This window comes from Cebidichthys violaceus, unplaced genomic scaffold (assembly GCF_023349555.1).
Source record: "Cebidichthys violaceus isolate CVI_PGR_0920_01 unplaced genomic scaffold, fCebVio1.0.p SCAF_5, whole genome shotgun sequence".
In the NCBI taxonomy this organism is placed as follows: Eukaryota; Metazoa; Chordata; class Actinopteri; order Perciformes; family Stichaeidae; genus Cebidichthys; species Cebidichthys violaceus.
In genome coordinates, this window is record NW_027176705.1 from 10,919,069 (window position 1) to 10,936,391 (window position 17,323).

General features: G+C 39.4%; 2 protein-coding genes across 3 annotated transcripts in view; both read left to right on the top strand.

Annotated features, from left to right (window-relative positions):
* Nucleotides 1-2,615: 2,615 nt before the first annotated feature.
* Nucleotides 2,616-7,287, top strand: tmem9b (TMEM9 domain family, member B). Its single transcript, XM_068730998.1, has 5 exons — nucleotides 2,616-2,847; nucleotides 3,599-3,690; nucleotides 3,793-3,901; nucleotides 4,067-4,201; nucleotides 5,916-7,287. Exons 1-5 carry the CDS (start codon nucleotides 2,776-2,778, stop codon nucleotides 6,069-6,071), a joined length of 564 nt encoding a protein of 187 aa, XP_068587099.1. The 5' UTR covers nucleotides 2,616-2,775; the 3' UTR covers nucleotides 6,072-7,287.
* A 699-nt stretch (nucleotides 7,288-7,986) lies between these two features.
* The window catches only part of dennd2b (DENN domain containing 2B), a 43,987-nt gene continuing 34,650 nt past the window's right edge, over nucleotides 7,987-17,323 (top strand). The window contains exon 1 of one of the 2 annotated variants that reach the window (XM_068730258.1): nucleotides 7,987-8,071. The gene's annotated coding sequence lies outside the window, so the exon portion shown is untranslated. Of the gene's footprint in view, nucleotides 8,072-12,011; nucleotides 12,233-17,323 lie in introns of those variants that run through there. The other variant, XM_068730257.1, reaches the window with a different exon arrangement.

The following is a 17,323-nucleotide window of genomic DNA, read 5'->3' on the forward strand; positions in this document are numbered from 1 at the left end:
TGACATGACATGAACTTAAAGTTAAAATATAATCATCACCTAAGGAGTATTTGGACATACACATCACACTTCTTTCCGTTTTAATTGCTGACTGCCTGCATGTAACTACAGATGTACATTGAACTACTTACTTTAGATATTAAGGTAAAGTGACTTATATCCTTTCTCATTTACATAATCTTGAATATAAGGAAACTATTTAACAAGACACAAGAGAAGGTATACTCTTATAGTGCAACATGAAGTGCAATAATAGGTCAATATAAATACAAGTAGTTTAATTCACAGTACATAACTTCCCTCTGGAAAATAATATTTAAACCTTGCGGAAGCCAGCACTGAAGTGCATATGAATGGTGATACGTTCACTTACTGACAAACGAATTGAAGAACATTCAGGCTTTTGGCCCTGATCTGGCGTGGGGGGCGCGGCCTCAACTGAGAGGGGCGTGTAGTCATGAGTGACAGCATAACAAAGAAAGCTGACGACCTTCCTCAACCACGTAGGCACCGCGAGAATTATGATTCAACCCTTTCTATACACCATATTCACGTGAATGCAGTGGGTGAGGAAACTGTGAGCGCCAGCTAACCTGAAGGAAACTTCGGAGGGAACCAGCAACTGGTTCGATTCGTCTTTATACCCAGGTCGGAAGAGCGATTTGCACGTCACGACCGCTACGGGCCTCCCCCAGAGTTTCCTCTGGCTTCGCCCTGCCCAGGCATAGTTCACCATCTGTCAACCGTGTCACCAGTGCAGGGATCGGCTCAAGTAAAAGCTGCTTTTGTCCGCTCTCTGTCCGCTGGTGGGAGTGTGCTCACCTTTGAGCGCGCACGTGTCTGTGTGTGCGCATCAGGGCGGAAGTCCGCCGTGCGCGATACAGAGAGCAGAGGAGAACTGTAAACGCGCATGTAGAGACAGAATGTAGAGACAGAAATGACATGTCGTCGTGTAAATAAGACAAATAACACAAGGCTATTTAGTTTGTTTGATAAAAGAACAAGGTATAAACCTGTTCTATAGGAAAGGGAACCTTAAATGACTTCTGTTGTGATCTGGCACTATATAGAAAGTCAAATTAAACAAAATGAACTAGACCTTCGGGCGGGGCGCCCCCCTAATATAATGGTAGGGTATACACTGGAACTACTAGTCACCATAAGTCATAAGTGCATCTCCTTTTTTAAACAAGCATCTCAGAGCAAAAGTACAGTGCAGAGACAAACTAATATGAATACAATAAGTGCTAAGTGGAAGGCTCAGGGTAGCACTTCTTGAAGAGGTGAGTTTTCAGCCTGCGCTGAAAGATGGGCAGTGACTCTGCTGTCCTGATGTCAGTGGGAGGTTCATTCCACCACTGTGGAACCAGGACAGAAAAAAGCTGTGACCAGGTCGATCGGCCGCAGGGACCTCTGAGCGGCGGCCTTGTGGGTATAGGAGAAGAGGAGTGGTAAAGGTCAAAAGAGGAGAGGAAGGAAAGAAGAGGTTCTAACTTATCAGTATGAATGTTGAAGTCGCCGAGCAGGATGAGTGCGGAGCCATCGTCATGGAAATGGAAGACTAATGTGACCAGCTCCTCCAGGAACTCTCCAAGGGGGCCTGGTGGGCGATACACAACAGCAATGGTGAGCTTGACTGGATAAGTGACAGTAACAGCATGAAATTTAAAAGAGGACGGGGAGAACTGTGGAACAGAGACAAGAGAGTTTTTCCATTTTGGGGAAATTAGCAGGCCAGTACCACCACCTCGCCTAGCAGCTCTGGGAGTGTTAGGGAAAGAGTACACATCTGACAGAGCTGCAGGTGTGGTAGTGTTTTCTGGTGTGATCCAGGTCTCAGTTAGAGCTAGAAAGTTTAGGGAGAGCAAGGATGCGTAGCCTGAAATGAACTCAGCTTTCAGCACTGCCGACTGGCAATTCCAAAGCCCCCCTGCCACTACTTGCTCGCCATGATTTAGTATCACTAGGTCAATTGACCTAATGATACTAAATCACACCTACCTTGCACAAACAGAAACTACAACAGCACTAACACTGAAGCAGCCTAGGTACAGCTAATAGCAACTTGTAAAAGCAAGAACAATATACTTAGTCTTTTCTAGCTGAGTACAGTAGTTCAATATCACTCCAGAAGCCAAATACACTCTGAAGTAGTGGACCAGAAGCGATCACACTCCTGTGACCAATCCTGCTTTAGACAGAGGTTAGGACTTCCCACCTCATTAGCATCAGACACATAAATAAATAAATGAATAAATGTAGGTGAACACAAATGTAGAAATAAATATATGATATGTATTTCTTTGTGTCCTGTTTGATTATCAAATGTATTTATTTATATATTCATTCATTTATTTCCATATTTATTTCAGCATTTATTTATTTATACTTTTATTTATTTCAGCATTTATTTCAGAATTTATTTATTTCAGCATTTAATTATTCTTTTATTTATTTATTTCTGTATTCAAACGTTTATTCAAGCATTTAGTTATTTATTCCTGTATTTATTCATACATTTATAAATGCATTTCTTTATTTATCCTTAAGTCATATTCTGTCCTCCACAGTCGGGAACTCATTTTCTGTGATCGCGTGTGCAGAAACCGAACGCCATTTCCGGAAACTGCAAGTCAGCTGCTGGGGAGCTGATGTTTACCTTATTTGTAGCTTGATGGCTGAAGTCGACAGTTAGGCTGTTATTTTACACTGCTGGTGTTGTTTCTGTAAATAGGTGAACGGTAGTTATTTGTAAATCTGTTACAGACGTTAAAGATGACGTCTGTGTTTCTTCTCCAGGCTTTCTCTGTGGCTTGTTTTGTGCTTTTAAACCAAGTGACAGCGAAGGTAAGGCTAATCTTAACTAGCATAGGTTAGCTAACCTGGCGTTAGAGAGAACATTCTGATGATGGCTTATTAAACTGAACCCTCACTTCTTTAAATTTCCCTAAAAGATGAACGTTAGCTATGCAAACTCTTGAGTTTGAGACGTTCCTGTGACGCTCGGATAAATTATGTCGCAGGTGTTGCTAAAGCTAACGTTACATCAAACGTTAGCTAAACAAAACGCAACATTATAAGCCTTATAAGCCCCATGGAGGAAGGGTTTATGTTGTATAACACCGCGTTAGTTTCAGCTTTGTGTGGTCAATGGACTGACAACTGAGTTTATACTGTAGCTAAAGTGTTGCTTATGTAGAGAAGCTAACAGCTAACATAATTTTTAGCTGCTTGTCAATCAATAACCAATTTAATTATCAATATTTTTGTGTGATGTGACAGTACAGTATGCACAGATGTACAATGTACAATATGGATGACATCAAAACAAAGGTTATGATTTTGTTTATTTTATTCTAATAATAGGAATTTTAAAGTAAAGGAACACAAGACTGAACAACAAGGCCATTAAATCAATACAGAAACTAAATATGATTGAAGTAGTGGAAATAAATGGTGTGTGTGTGTGTGTGTGTGTGTGTGTGTGTGTGTGTGTGAGTGAGTGAGTGAGTGAGTGAGTGAGTGAGTGAGAGAGAGACACCAGCAAAATGTGCAGGTATGTGTTAAGTGAAAACATGATACATGTGATCTGTTACAGAATTCTGAAGACATCCGTTGTAAATGCATCTGTCCACCGTACAGAGACATCGAAGGTCAGATCTACAAACAAAATGTCTCCCTTAAAGACTGGTATGCAACGTGATGCGTCATCACACTTCTCTGAATGACATGAAGTGTCCATTTCCTGCTTCCTACTAGCTTGTTAATGTTTTTTTCTTTCTTGGTGTTCAGTAACTGCCTCCATGTGGTTGAACCAATGCCGGTTGACGGAAAAGATGTGGAGGCCTACTGTTTACGCTGCGAGTGTAAATATGAAGAGAGGAGCTCGGGGACAATTAAGGTAAGTTCACATTGAAAGGATTGTTGATACCTTTGTATCTGTATTGTCACTTACTTCACTGTTGTGCCCCACCTAATGATTGTATTCATTATCAATTATTCATTGTGCTTTATGTGTTTGGGTCCTTTCAAAGGAAACCAGTTAGTAATCCTTCTGAATGTTTAGGTCACCATCATAATGTACCTCTCCATTTTGGGCCTGCTGCTGCTCTACATGGTCTACCTGACTCTCCTGGAGCCCATATTGAAGAGGCGTCTATTTGGACACTCGCAGCTTATCCAAAATGATGATGAAGTTGGGGTATGTATTCCTCTTGATGTTTTTAGCATTGCAACTCACTGTTCACATACAATAACGTTTTATATTATAGTAATTCTGGTACTGAGAGTCTTACTTTAAATTCTTTCCTGTCATGAGAATTTCATTATATGTCCCTAACCTCCCTTTGCACAACATGTCACATGGGATTCATCCTTTATGGGTGAAATCTAACATGTATAGTTCTCAAGCGTCCAAATTACACATAAGATACAACACACAATACAGAATCTCAATCTTTTGGTGAAACAAACATGAAAATGATCATTTGAATGGAGTGTTACAGCATCTACACCAAGCTAAACAGATCTTTCAAGTAGTGCTGTGTGGTAATACTGGTTCCAGAGAGAGTGATCTCACTCTGCATCAGATCCATTAGAAACCACATTGACAGGCAAAGAGCTGCAGCAGGGAAACTGTAAAACGAGTGATTAGATGCAGGCAGCTTTAACCCTTTACTGTTCACATCACACTATCTGTACATGCGTTTGCCACTAACCTGATTCTTAAACTTAATTTAATGAGATACCAGGCGTCTTTATAAGGCTGTGTTAATAAAGCCAAAGCCAAACAGTAGTTTATTTCTAAAATGTATTTTCAAAAATCTTTTTTTGTATTCATTTTCAACCCAAAAGGGTTGTACAATGTATATACTCTTACAGTGGCAGGTCATGTTTTGGCATATATCAGAAACAACAGATTTTCCACTCTGTTTCTAGAATTTGTTGAGCCAGACTGCTCTCTGTCTGTTCTTCTCCCACTGTATCAACTGTATTGTCACTGTGCCATCAGTTTCAGGCAGCATGAAAGCACTAAACAGGTTTCCTGGTAAACATTGAAATATAATGAGTGTGAAATATTTACTGTGTATAAGCCAGCTGACTTGCTGAGCCCGTTGGTGTGGTTTCACCAAGAGTAAGCGTTACATAGAGGTTTCTCCTAACAAAGCTTTTGTTAAACAAAAATGTGACTTAGCAATAGTAAGCACGGAAATGTTTTACATGGTTAGTGTGAACAATTCGATAGATGCTGGTTGATTGTCCAACTTCTGTAAAATTAAAAGTAGAGGTTACTAAGCTGTTTGTCAGGAAATAATAGAAGACATGCAATTAGCGTTTACTGTATTTGTGGCACTGCAACAGAATAGGAAAACTGCGAGAGAAAGCTTTAAATGACTGAAGTACTCCAAATATCTAATTTACTCAAAGTTGAGACTATTTGTAGCTTGTCACTGGTCCAAAACAAAGGGGAAGATTTAAAAGCAAAACCAGTATGAGGGCAAGTACCGCTGCTACGTTAATTATAGAGGAAATGGTGGGCTTGTAATGTTTAGTCAGTCTTTGATACAGAGAGGCCTCCCAACTGATAATCTTGGTTTATTTTCCTCAACGCATTTGCCACAGATGTCAGTTGTGGCTGTGATCCTCCCAATCCTGTTCCTGCATTTACTTTTATTATGTGCTCTTCTGAGAGTAACAATTGTGACTTTATTTTATAGCACTCAAAACAAGTTACAAAATACTTTACAGAGAGACATTCAATTGAGAATAAAGAACAAATTACAAATTGTAAGTCTAGTTTGTGCATTTCCTATTTTCCTAGTCCTACAAGATGAACCTATAAATGACCCACTGACCTATATCACACCTTTTAGGCTAATCATGTAGTGTTTTTTCTTTCCATTCTGTGTTTGCAGGACCAGCAGCCTTTTGCCAACGCTCACAATGTTCTGTCCCGTTCGCACTCTCGACCCAACATGCTGAACAAAGTGGAGCATGCCCAGCAGCGCTGGAGGAGGCAGGTCCAGGAACAGAGGAAGTCTGTGTTCGACCGTCACGTTGTTCTCAGTTAAACTGCCCTGCGTGTCAGAGTTACTGGTGGAGCAAAAACAAAACTACAAAAAATCACTGTGACAGAGCCCTCAATTTATATCACTTCCTTTCTCTCATTTGTGGTTTGTATCTCCTCCAGTGTGACACTTCCCAGGTGAGCACGGTGAGGAGATGTGGATCTGTAGAGCAGAGGTCCCTGTTAAATGTACGATCAAAGCTGGGAACTCTTATTTAGTCTGCAGGCAGCACAAGAGATCACAGTGAATTCATTTTTGCACAATCTTGAATGAACAGTCTTAAATATCATTTATTCCAAAATGAGAATTTACTCTCTGCCTGCTGTCTGGTTTGAAGAAGTGCCAAGTCACCAGAAAATTTGCAGTGAAGAATTTGATGGGAGAGACTTAATAAATGTGAGATAAAAATAAATCTTTCCAGTGAATATTTTGTAACATTCTCTAACTCTTTCTGGCCACAGTGTCAGGTGGAGTCCCGTCAGTCCAAAGCTGGCAAGTCTTTCACAGTTACAAGCATTTACTGGCTTTCAGAGTAAAACATCCAGATGTTGGTTCACTGGATAACTAGAGCAGTCATGGTCTGTTAACATGTAGCTGGTGGGTACTTTCCACACCCAAAAACTAATATAACTTGAAACTACTGCTCTCACCACAGGAGAAAGGAAAAAGTGTACAATATAAAACGTTCAGCCTTCTTCAAAAATGCATGTTTTATAACAAATCTTTTCTAAATGTGTTTTGAATTCTTCATTCCTACCATGATGAACCGGTGTGAAATCCATCATTTAATGCTTCACATTTAATTTGGTATCTCAAAATAGTGTCACTGAACCTTGTTGCAGGAATCGATGCAATCTCTTGGTGATGTCATAGTAATCGTAGCTGTGCTATTGATCCTCGTCTGTTGAAGACCCTCCTGAAGTCAGTGCTCTCTTCAACTGCATAAACAAATCTAATGAGTAGTCTTTTATTTTGGCACTTCTATGTGCATGGTCTAACATCAGCTCCATTGTGAAGGTTCTTGTTGTCTATCAGGCAGCATTAGTATAACAGCAGTGTTGTTCTGAGTGCAAGGGAGTTGATTGTGTGTGTGTGTGTGTGTGTGTGTGTGTGTGTGTGTGTGTGTGTAGTTGGGCTGTGTACAGACTTATGGAAGTGTTCCTAACTATTGTATATGTTATACCTTTAACTTTGAAATAAATTGATGTAATATTTGTGATTCTTGTATTTGTTGAAATGTCTTTGTGCTTTACATTAGCTGCCGGCCTAAACAGCTAAACAATCTGCTTACCAGTTTCTACTATGTAAGTCTGCATGAACACTATTTCTATAGTTTGATAAAATCATGTCAACATCGCTCACCACAACTAGGAGAAATGACGCACCTTGCAATAAATTACATGGCCTACTCATTGCTTGTAAACACACTTTCTCCCAACTCATTTTGCCCAGTGTTGTTTAAATCTACTGGTATAATACCTTGTCTTGGGTTCGTCTTACATTTGTGATCATTTAAATGCAAAATTGCTTTAGGATGTGCACCAAATAAAATATGTAGGGCTTTAGAACTGGATTTTGACACATGGTTTCTGTTCACTGTGTTGGCAAATTTTTTACGATCAATTTGACACTGCCAATGGAAAACATTCTCAGTATGATTACTTTTAAAAAAACTACAATTCATTCACTCAAACGTAAAGAAATGGGCAGTTAAACTCTTCATTATCTGTTGAACTAAGCTAAGACAACTTTAACTTGTCTGCAAATGTTACATAACCCTCAGCCTCTTCGATTTTATTAAGCGAAGTGATTTCCATACAGATGCGTCATCATTTCCTGTGCAGTCCACTTTTCCTTTTTTTCTTTCACATTTCATCCAGTTATACGGAGACTATTTTCCGCAGAAAAAAAAGAAAATCAGTTTTCAGGCAGTTCAGACAGAAAGCGACTCACACCGTTAAAAAATGGATCATTGAGCAAACACTGCAACAGCACACAGACAGGTAAGCTGTTTCCTTCCCCTCATTAAATGTATATATGGAAATCCACCGACATTTGTTTTTGCCTTTTTAAGTAACTTACAGTATTTGTAGCATCTTCAGGGAGTTGTGTTGATGAGAAAAGAAACTTTCTTTGTATGTCATAGTCTGTTGTATTGTTGACCTGATTGACATGCCTGACATGAAGTTGTTCATACACGCTGACTTTGATCGATGTTGTTGCATTGTCTAATCCACTGTTTGACGTTTAGGGGGAAAAAGTAGTTCTTCTCAGCTTTCGTGCTGCATTTGCAAGCGTTGACCTACAGGGGGTGCCTCAGCCTTTGCATTTGATCCATCCAGATAACTAATGTCTCATGCACTCCTCAGACAGTGCTGACACACTCACCTGTGTTTACCTTTTCCTTCATGTCCCAACAAGTTTGAGTTTAATTAAGACACTTTGCCAAACCCGCCTGACACACACGCACAAACTCCAGTATGTGAAACATCACACCATTACGCTACATTTGCCTTCAAGGTTTTCTGAGTCAGTAGTCAGACTGATGCTTTAGCTGCTGTGCGGGGAAAAGTTGACATACCAAGAGATAAAGGACTGTCCTTGTGCTAAACAATGGTGCACAGTGTGTTATGAAAACTGCAGCTCTGCACTTATTCAAAGCATTTTAGACACAGTAACATGGTGTCTTTAAGTGAACTATGAAACTTCTAGTTTTCTGACAAAATATTCCATTTCAAGTTATTATTTCATGAATCGAAGATTTACCTGGTTTGTTATAGATTAAAATCACATTTTTCTAATTTTTTGTTTTTGTATCACTCAAGATATGGTGCATACTGCATCCGAAAGATAGAGTTCCCAGTATTAATAACAACACAAGTTGCCAAAACATACACGCAAGGTACTCAGTATTATTTTCTTTCCTCTCCATTTGTTGTAGACTGCAATATGGTGACTGTATAATTCAATAAAACAGTCAAAACAGGTTGAAAGTGTGCCTGAGGCTGCAAATTGTCCCTTGGCAAATAGAAAATGTTACATGTTTGACATTTAAGTGTTAGAAAAAATTAAGTAGTTGTTAGATCATATTATTTTCAGCTGCTGTGCAGAAAACACTTGCAGTTTATCGAGGAGAGGGTGTTGATTAGACACGTCAGCCTCAACTTAATCCTGGAGTTTAAGAGCTGCCTCGGGTCTGTTTGTAAAACCCAATATGGTGTTTATTGCACCAAATATATCTTCAAATGGGTTCAATACTTTTTTAGCTCCTCTTGACCCCTCAAATCATGTGGCCATGCAAAAGCTGGAAGAAAGAATCTGAGGTGTAGGTGGGAAAATCCCCATAGAGCTGTGAAATAATCCCCCTTGACTGTTTTAGGATTTGGGATTCACGGTGGATCCTTAACAAACACACATAAGGTTTAGGGATTTCATTTGAGAAAATAAACACTCATTCCCTTGTGGCTGTGGCTTTAGCAGGTGTGCAGTCATGAGAGTGGGAAGACAGACCTAAGATTTACAGCATCAGAGCTCTGGTCACTCCTAAAACTTTCTTTTTATTAGGTTTTTGGAGCCTGGCATCGTAGAGTAGAGCGTCCTGTCAAAGCCATAACGACATATGTGTGCATATGTGGGTCATTCTATGTTTTGAACTTTGTTTGATGCTTCCCATGTCATGCAAGAAGAGGATGTGGCTTTTAATGAGAAATGCAGATGTCCCTGCGATCAATGGAAACAATGAATTCCATGAGAAACTTCTGGTAAAACATCCCACAAAAAGGAGTCACTGCCTCTGTCTTTTGTGCTCAGACAGTGAAGATTTGCAGTGTTTTCAGGAAGGACATTCTTTTACAAGACCTTGAAAAGGTTTTAAGTTGGTCTCTGAGAAAGCTGCACAGTGGCAGCGCTGGTAGGCCTCCTGGTGACTTAATGGGACGAACTGTGATGACGGATGTCTGAGTTTTGTGACTTCCTCTGTTCCCAAGTCCCAAGTCTGTGGGATGATAAGACACCCCAAGAGACTGAAAGGAGAGGTTTTATGGATGGGTAGTGCTTCCACATTTGGTGTAAAGATGTTGTATGGCGCAGCATTGAAAAGTAAACTATGAATGGAATATGATTTCATCTTTAAAAGCATGATGAATATATTGTGAATAGGAGCACTTTCATAGTTAAACATATCGTAAAACAGTTGAAAAAAAACACAAAATGTTTTGGTGCCGAGCTCTAGAGTTCAAACTGTCCTCGACAAAACAATCTCCAATCAAGGTCCACTTACTTGCTTGTTCTGGAGCTTTTAACTGAACCACACAGTCCTCATCAGCAGTGGGAACTGTAGATGTTCAAACTTTCTATTATTTAAAAAAAAAAAAAAAATTCTGGGAAAAGGTGTTACTTCAGGATTTATCAGATTATAAAAGGTATTTAAAAAAATCTGAATTTCTAAGTAGTTCATGTATTGAAACCATGTGTGTTAAAAGATGATCCATTTCATCAGGATGATCCCTGTCATGTAATTCCTACAGAGCAGATATGTTTTGTTTTGTTTGTTTTGAGATCATTTTGATCAGCTTTGATCAACACATTGGATTTGTATGTGTTTATGTCATGTTTACTGTAAAGCGCTGCGATGTATGATCTAGAAAGGTGCTATATACAGTAGATATACACGTCCCAATGAACATGCACAGTCTACAGTCTAAGATGTTTTACGTGAGATTACATTACAAAGCTGCTTTGTGTTATTCAGTGAATGCTCCAGAACCACAGCACAGAGAGAGTTAAGTGGTGTAATTTGGTTGGAGTTAACTCAGACCTGGGGGGGGGGGGGGTATTATATTATGGATGAAAATTTTCATTTTTGTGGTCACCTCAAGTTTAGACCTGTGGTTCAGCTCTAAAGCACACCCAGCCACTTTAGATTTGTTTAGAATATGTTGAGAGATATGCAACAGTGGAATGTAATATACGCACATTTGCTAAAGTACTGTACATAAAGAGTAACTTAACACCAGGCTGCATCCCCTGACAGATTTGGGACTGTGTTGCACCTGTAACCACACCCACAAGTGATGTCATGGGGTCCTGGAGTACACCTCTGCATCACTGCTGCAAGTAAAGATTTTCAGTGGGTGTAACTCTTTAAGTGATATTTTGACATAACTTAAGTAAAAAAACAAAAATACAAGCACACTGTCACTTATATAAGATTCCAAATGCAGAACTTTTACTTGTATTGTAGTATTTTGACCTTGTAGTATCACTATTTTGACTGAAGGATCCCAATATTTCTTCCACCACTAAATATCTGCCTAATGTATTTGATTCAAAACTTGGTCACTGTCACTGCTCTCTAGCTGTGGTGGAATGTAAGTACAGTAAGTACTCTACATTTATTTAACCACTGTACTTAACTACAATTATGAGGTACTTGTACTTTACTTGAATATTTCCATATTGTGCTACTTTATACTGCTACTGCACTACATTTCTGAAGAATGGTCTATTCTGAAATGGACCCTTCTGCGTAATGAGTACCTTTACTTCTGGTAGACTACTAAGTGCATTTGAATGGGAATACTTATGTACTTTTTTTCTAAAATATCTGAATACTTCTTCTGCAACTGGTCTCTGGGCTCCTTGGTTACACAGTCATCTCTGACAAATGAAAGACATCTTTGTGAGGCGGTTGAAAGATATTCCCATGGGCCAAGTAGTGTGGGGGATTTCAGCATGACAATGTGGTGCAATGCTGGCAACATGGGTTCCATCCCATCAACAGCCAGCAGCCCCTTCAGCTCGTGAATATTCATCCACACTCCTCGGCCCCACCGTGACAATAAACAAGGGAGAGGGGCTGAATGGCTGTCTGAGGAGGGCACGAGGGCAGGGGGGCCAAATCCAGAGAAAAGTGGGGGGCAAACAACCCGGCTCCATGGTAACAAGTCCTGCCTTCCACCCTGCAGCAGGCTGTGAGAGGGGAGGCACGAGCTTTTACCCGTTTTGTCGGTTTTGGTTGGAAAGACATAAATCGCAGTTTATTGAGAAGGACAGGTTTCCGGCAAAAAAAACAGCCAAAGTTTCTAAGCGCGCAGACGGATGTATGCGTAAAGGGGAATTATCTCAAAATGTCAGCAGCCATGGATGTGAGGAGAAACTCGGAGGTAACGTTACAACTTTTTTTAGCTGTTATTGACGAGGGTAAAACTTTTAGCTCGCGGCAGGAAAACGGTACAAACTACCAAAAAACAAGGGTCCGAAAGAAAAACGTAAAAGATGTTGGGAAAAAAAGTTGCAAGGTGCGTTTAAATGTAGTCCTAATCTCCATGTGACCTTATTTGGTCATCTAACAGCTACATGTTTAAGCGATGAAGTGCAGTAAGCAGGCTAAAACACCAGACTGGGTTGGTTTTTTTTGGACCCTTTGAATGAAGAAAAATGTCCCAGCGGATACAGGCAGTAACTCTGTGGATTGTAATTAGACAAAGTTATCGCCTTAACATCCGAAAAAGTCAAACCAGCTGATAAACAGAAACTGCACAGGACTCCAGATCAGATCACTGGACTCACTGTGTCCTCTTCCTGTTGTAGTTTGGATGTAGAGGGGACACTTTAGTGTGTGTTCAGGGAGATAAAACGCATGAAACAACATATGTGACCTCTAAATGCGTGCTGTGTGTTTATGGTCATAGTTTATACAGATTTATCTACAAGGTTGTACACATGCAGTTTTCTTTGTAAATGCTGTATGTACTGTAGGCCTACACAGTACAGACACATGCAGGCTACTGTATATGACATCCTGTACATGTCATGAACAAAACAGTAAAGGTTTATTATAATAATCAAAAAATTAAAGACAAAATTCATATCAGTATTGTACTTTTTTCTCAGATCATACTCCTGCCTTGTTAAGTTAGTTAGTTAGGGAGCAATCATTTTGACCAAAGCTTATTTTTTATTTAAATTTTAAACTTGGTAGGTGATTACAATACAATTTGGTGCAAATATAGCATAGGCCATGGATCCAGGAATCTTTAAAATAATTTTGTTAGACTGAAAGATATGCCTTTTTAAATTTTTTTTAATAATTTTCTCCACTTTCTTATGGCTTCCTGCACTTACTTTGATATAGATCCTGATTCAGATTTAAAAATTCTAAACACATCCAATTGTTCAAGTATTAACACATTGTCACGTTTAGAGCAGCTAAGGCATGCTCTCACTGAGTGGTTTGTTTAAATATGGCATGCTGTCTATCATGATTGTGAGTTTTCTTAACAGATTACAACTTAAATCCTGAAGATCTTATCTTATACACTATAATACAAACCCTGGAGACATTACTGGCTTTCTTTAGCTGTCTCTACTCCGCTTAAACTCTTTCTATTGTGCACATCAAACAATGACCTTCGCCTCTCACTGGACGCGACTGTCAACACAAAGCTATTGAGGAAATTCTTCTCTGTTCTCCTTTCAGATAAACAGTAGTGAGTCTGGCCTATCACCAGACGCTTTTAAATGCACTGTTGTTCACTCAGCATCATAATGAAAGGGATTTTACTCTCTCCTGATACTATCTATCCATCCAAATAGTTTTGGTGTGACTGGTGTGGTGTGATTTGCTAAGGATTTTAAAAACGTAACGACAATGTCTCTGAGCTGCCAGTTTCAAGAATACTGTTGTAAGTTTATGGTGTAACAGTGATTCACAAAAGTAGATAGAAATTCACACATCCTTCCCCTTTTCATCACTTTTTAAGTTAACTGGACGGTCAGTGGTTTTTAATCTTTTATTAAAGTGATTCTTGGAGAATTCTTGCTGTTCATCAGTACTTTACTTTACACTCATACACTTAATACTTGACCGATTGTTGCTTAGTGTTAAGAGTCTGATACTGTTTGCCATAGATCAGTTGTGTTCTGGGTCTCACTGAAGGGAGCCAAAGTTAGCCGTTTAGAGTGGAGAGAATATTTCTATAAAATGTGTTCTAATCAAATTTCTCAGTTGAGTGTTCTGGTCACAAGACCATCTCTCTGAACTTGAACCCCCCAGCTCAACTGAAGTTATCATCCATTGAGAAAAAATGCTTCTTTAGATGAGACATCTCCACTTTCATTGCCCCTCATGACACATCCATCCTGATGTTCATTTATAATTGTAGCTTAAGTGCCTGGCTATAGTATGTGTAACTTGTATTGCAGCACAGTTGGAAGTCAGACGCAAAGTCTATCAAACCTGTGACGATCCGTTTTTGTAATACAGAAATTACAGAAAAGAGATGTTTGTTGTGTTGCTGTTTTGTTCTTTTTTTCTTTCTTGAAAGACATGTTTGTCCCTGTTTGCTGACTAGAATATGAGTGGCTGTCTCATATCTGTTGTCTGCCTGTGCTAGCTACTGTTGAACACTCCATCCATCTCTGATTTATAATCCAAGGTTTACAGCCTCTGACTTTGCTTTGACACTTGTTGCTAGATAATACTTTACACGTTCACTGGGTTTGCTCAATGCAGGTGGCATATCGTTATTGACTCTTATTCAGGTTTTCAGTTTTGTCATAACTGACCTGCAGCCACAGTGCAATCTAACTTGTCACATTATAACCAGTTCTCTTTCTGCACTGTACACCCAGGGAGGTGCAATGGATCAGTGGGATCCAAAAGTCGACTTTAAGATGTAATGAGATGGCTTCATTGATTCAGGATGCTAGTTAATCTAACATTGCCGGCTCCGATACCAGCAGTTCACGACTAGCTTTGATGTCTGAATGCAAACAGCGGCGGCTGTGTTTGTGGACCTTTTAAGCTAGAAAACACTTCCGCCTCCTCTTAATAATGTAGACAGCTTGTAGCCTATAACCTATAATAAAGTGCTTTTGTTTTGGAACATACTCGTCAGATTTCCAGATCATGTAATCAAAGGTATTTCATTATGTAACGTTGTCATCATGTACATGACTGTTTTCTTATGAGATCATTTCTAGTTATCTTAATTTATTCACTTACTACTTTTGTCGAAAGTAGTAATGCAAATATGACCTTTGGAAACAAGAGAGCCAAAAGTCTCCAATCATTTGTTTTTCTTAGCGTTTTGAATTTGTGCTTTAGCAAGTCTGACTTACATAAGTCATTAGGTAGTTGTTGGTAAAAAAAACAACAATGGGAACTGCTGGGAAGATTTTATGACTTGCTTAGGTTGAAAGTGTATAAAGAGAGGTTTAGCAAATATAATGATCAAGCAGATTTAGGAATAAGTGATGACATTGCAGGTCTTTCTCCCACTTTTTTATTTTGTTGCACTGTCGTTTTTATTTACAGCAGTTGTTTATGGAAAAACACACTGGTTCGGCTTTTGGCTGATTTCTTTAAAAAAAAATTGTGGATTGCAATTTAAAATTGAAATCCCATTTAGTGACAAAAATCAAGTCTTATCGTAATATTTAACATCTTGAAGCTGATAAACATTGACATATTTGCTCATAGTAGAGAAATTGAGCAACAACACAGGTGATGTACAAGTTGTTAATGTTTTTGTTGGCTTGGCTGAACTCTGACTTTAAAACAGAAGCAAACAAGAAGACATCTTATCTACTTAATGTCCTTAGAAAAGTCAAAGACTGTGTGTCAGAGGTCAGCTCTGTGACACAAACTCTAGCACCCCCGCTGCAGCTCAGATAGATTTAAGCCTGTTTTCCACATGCCTGCTTCTGCAGCTGTGCATGCTCATATCTAGGTTACACAGAAGGGTTTTTCCTCTTTTCCACAAAGAGAAAATATGCCATGGTCACTCAGGGGAAAAAAAGAAGCTGAAGTGGCTTAAAAACATGATAAAAAAGATTCCAAGAATTGGTTCCACCTGGTCAATTGAGCTATATAGTGGCAGCATGGCGAGCTATGTGGTAGAGTATGGGGGTAATTATATAGGTACAGCTATGTGCACCAACCTTGGTGGTTTTCTTTTACATAGAAACATATTGAGGCTGCCAGAGGTTTAAACTGCTATCCAGAGTCAGCTGGTTCTGTAAAGAATATACATCCAGAGTGTGGTACATCAATCTTTTAGTTTCAGTTGAGAGGTTCTGCCTTTCCATTATGTTTGTCCAACAGTACAAGGTTGTTTGTTTGTGTGTACATTTGTCATGTACAGCTCGTGGTGCCTTGTGAATGCTTTCATGCAGACTGAATTATTGAGTATCAAGAGCTTCTTTCCCTTCGACCAGAATATTTCTGCAACTCACACAATGCTTTGTTCAACATACCAGCTCAAGTCTCTTTTTGTCTGTCGTGGACAAAACTGGTCTTTCTGCAGATATTGAAACAATGGCATGTAGCATTGTGTGGGTTCATGCCTGCCAGTGAGTTGTGACGTCTGGAAAGAGTTGAGAATTTACAGCAATTTTCGCTCTTCTTTTCTCTGTTGCTTCTTGGCTGACTGTAAGCTCAGTCGTGGTTTTTAAAAACCTTGAAGTCAGGTTGCTGATCAGCAGAAAATGAGGACCAGGTCAGCCAGAAAAGCAGAGTAGGAAGAGGCAGAAGAAGACAATATTAGACTCTGTTTATGGACAGTGTCTGCTACTGCATATTTCAGGCTAAACAAAGGTCTCAAACTGAACCCAGTCACAGGTTAATGAAAGTTATGACGTCATAAAATTTTGACATAGAATTGTGCCGTGCTCTCATAGTCTGAACATCAAGTGCCAGGTGCTGAGAGAGCACATATTTGAGTGTGGTCTTTGTTGAATGAAAAACAAGCTCTTGGCATCAGGTCCAGGTGTTTCTGCCCCTCTCCTCTGCTTTCTTTCACTCTCTGAAAACATTCTTTAATATTTCGAATGCAGCCGCAGGTCTGATGGATGGGGAAAATATTAGTACATTCCTGCTTGTAGTTAAGAGAAAAGTGTATCAGATGATCTGTCATATTTGACAGGGCCAGTGACGTGCAGAATCTCTTTTGAAAGATATTTTACCTGCTAGTCTAGTCTCTTTAACGTACACACACACACACACACACACACACACACACACACACACACACACACACACACACACACACACACACACACAGCTGATAAGAGACTTACTTTTTAACCACATCTCCCTCTCAAGGACGTATTGAACACAAAGGGCTCTTTCATTCCTGCCCAGATGAATATGCTCTTGTTGCTGAGAAAGATATGCGTCATAGATATGCCTCTCATGTAATCAATTAGTACTTCTGGTATATGAACATGACAAAACCAGGAAAAATCCTGCC

Bases quoted from the DNA above. Each gene is read 5' to 3' on its own strand.
- tmem9b (XM_068730998.1), top strand. From the start codon at position 2,776: ATGACGTCTGTGTTTCTTCTCCAGGCTTTCTCTGTGGCTTGTTTTGTG. The intron at 3,691-3,792 runs GTATGCAACGTG...CTTGGTGTTCAG, and splicing joins AATGTCTCCCTTAAAGACTG to TAACTGCCTCCATGTGGTTG. The intron at 3,902-4,066 runs GTAAGTTCACAT...CTGAATGTTTAG, and splicing joins GGAGCTCGGGGACAATTAAG to GTCACCATCATAATGTACCT.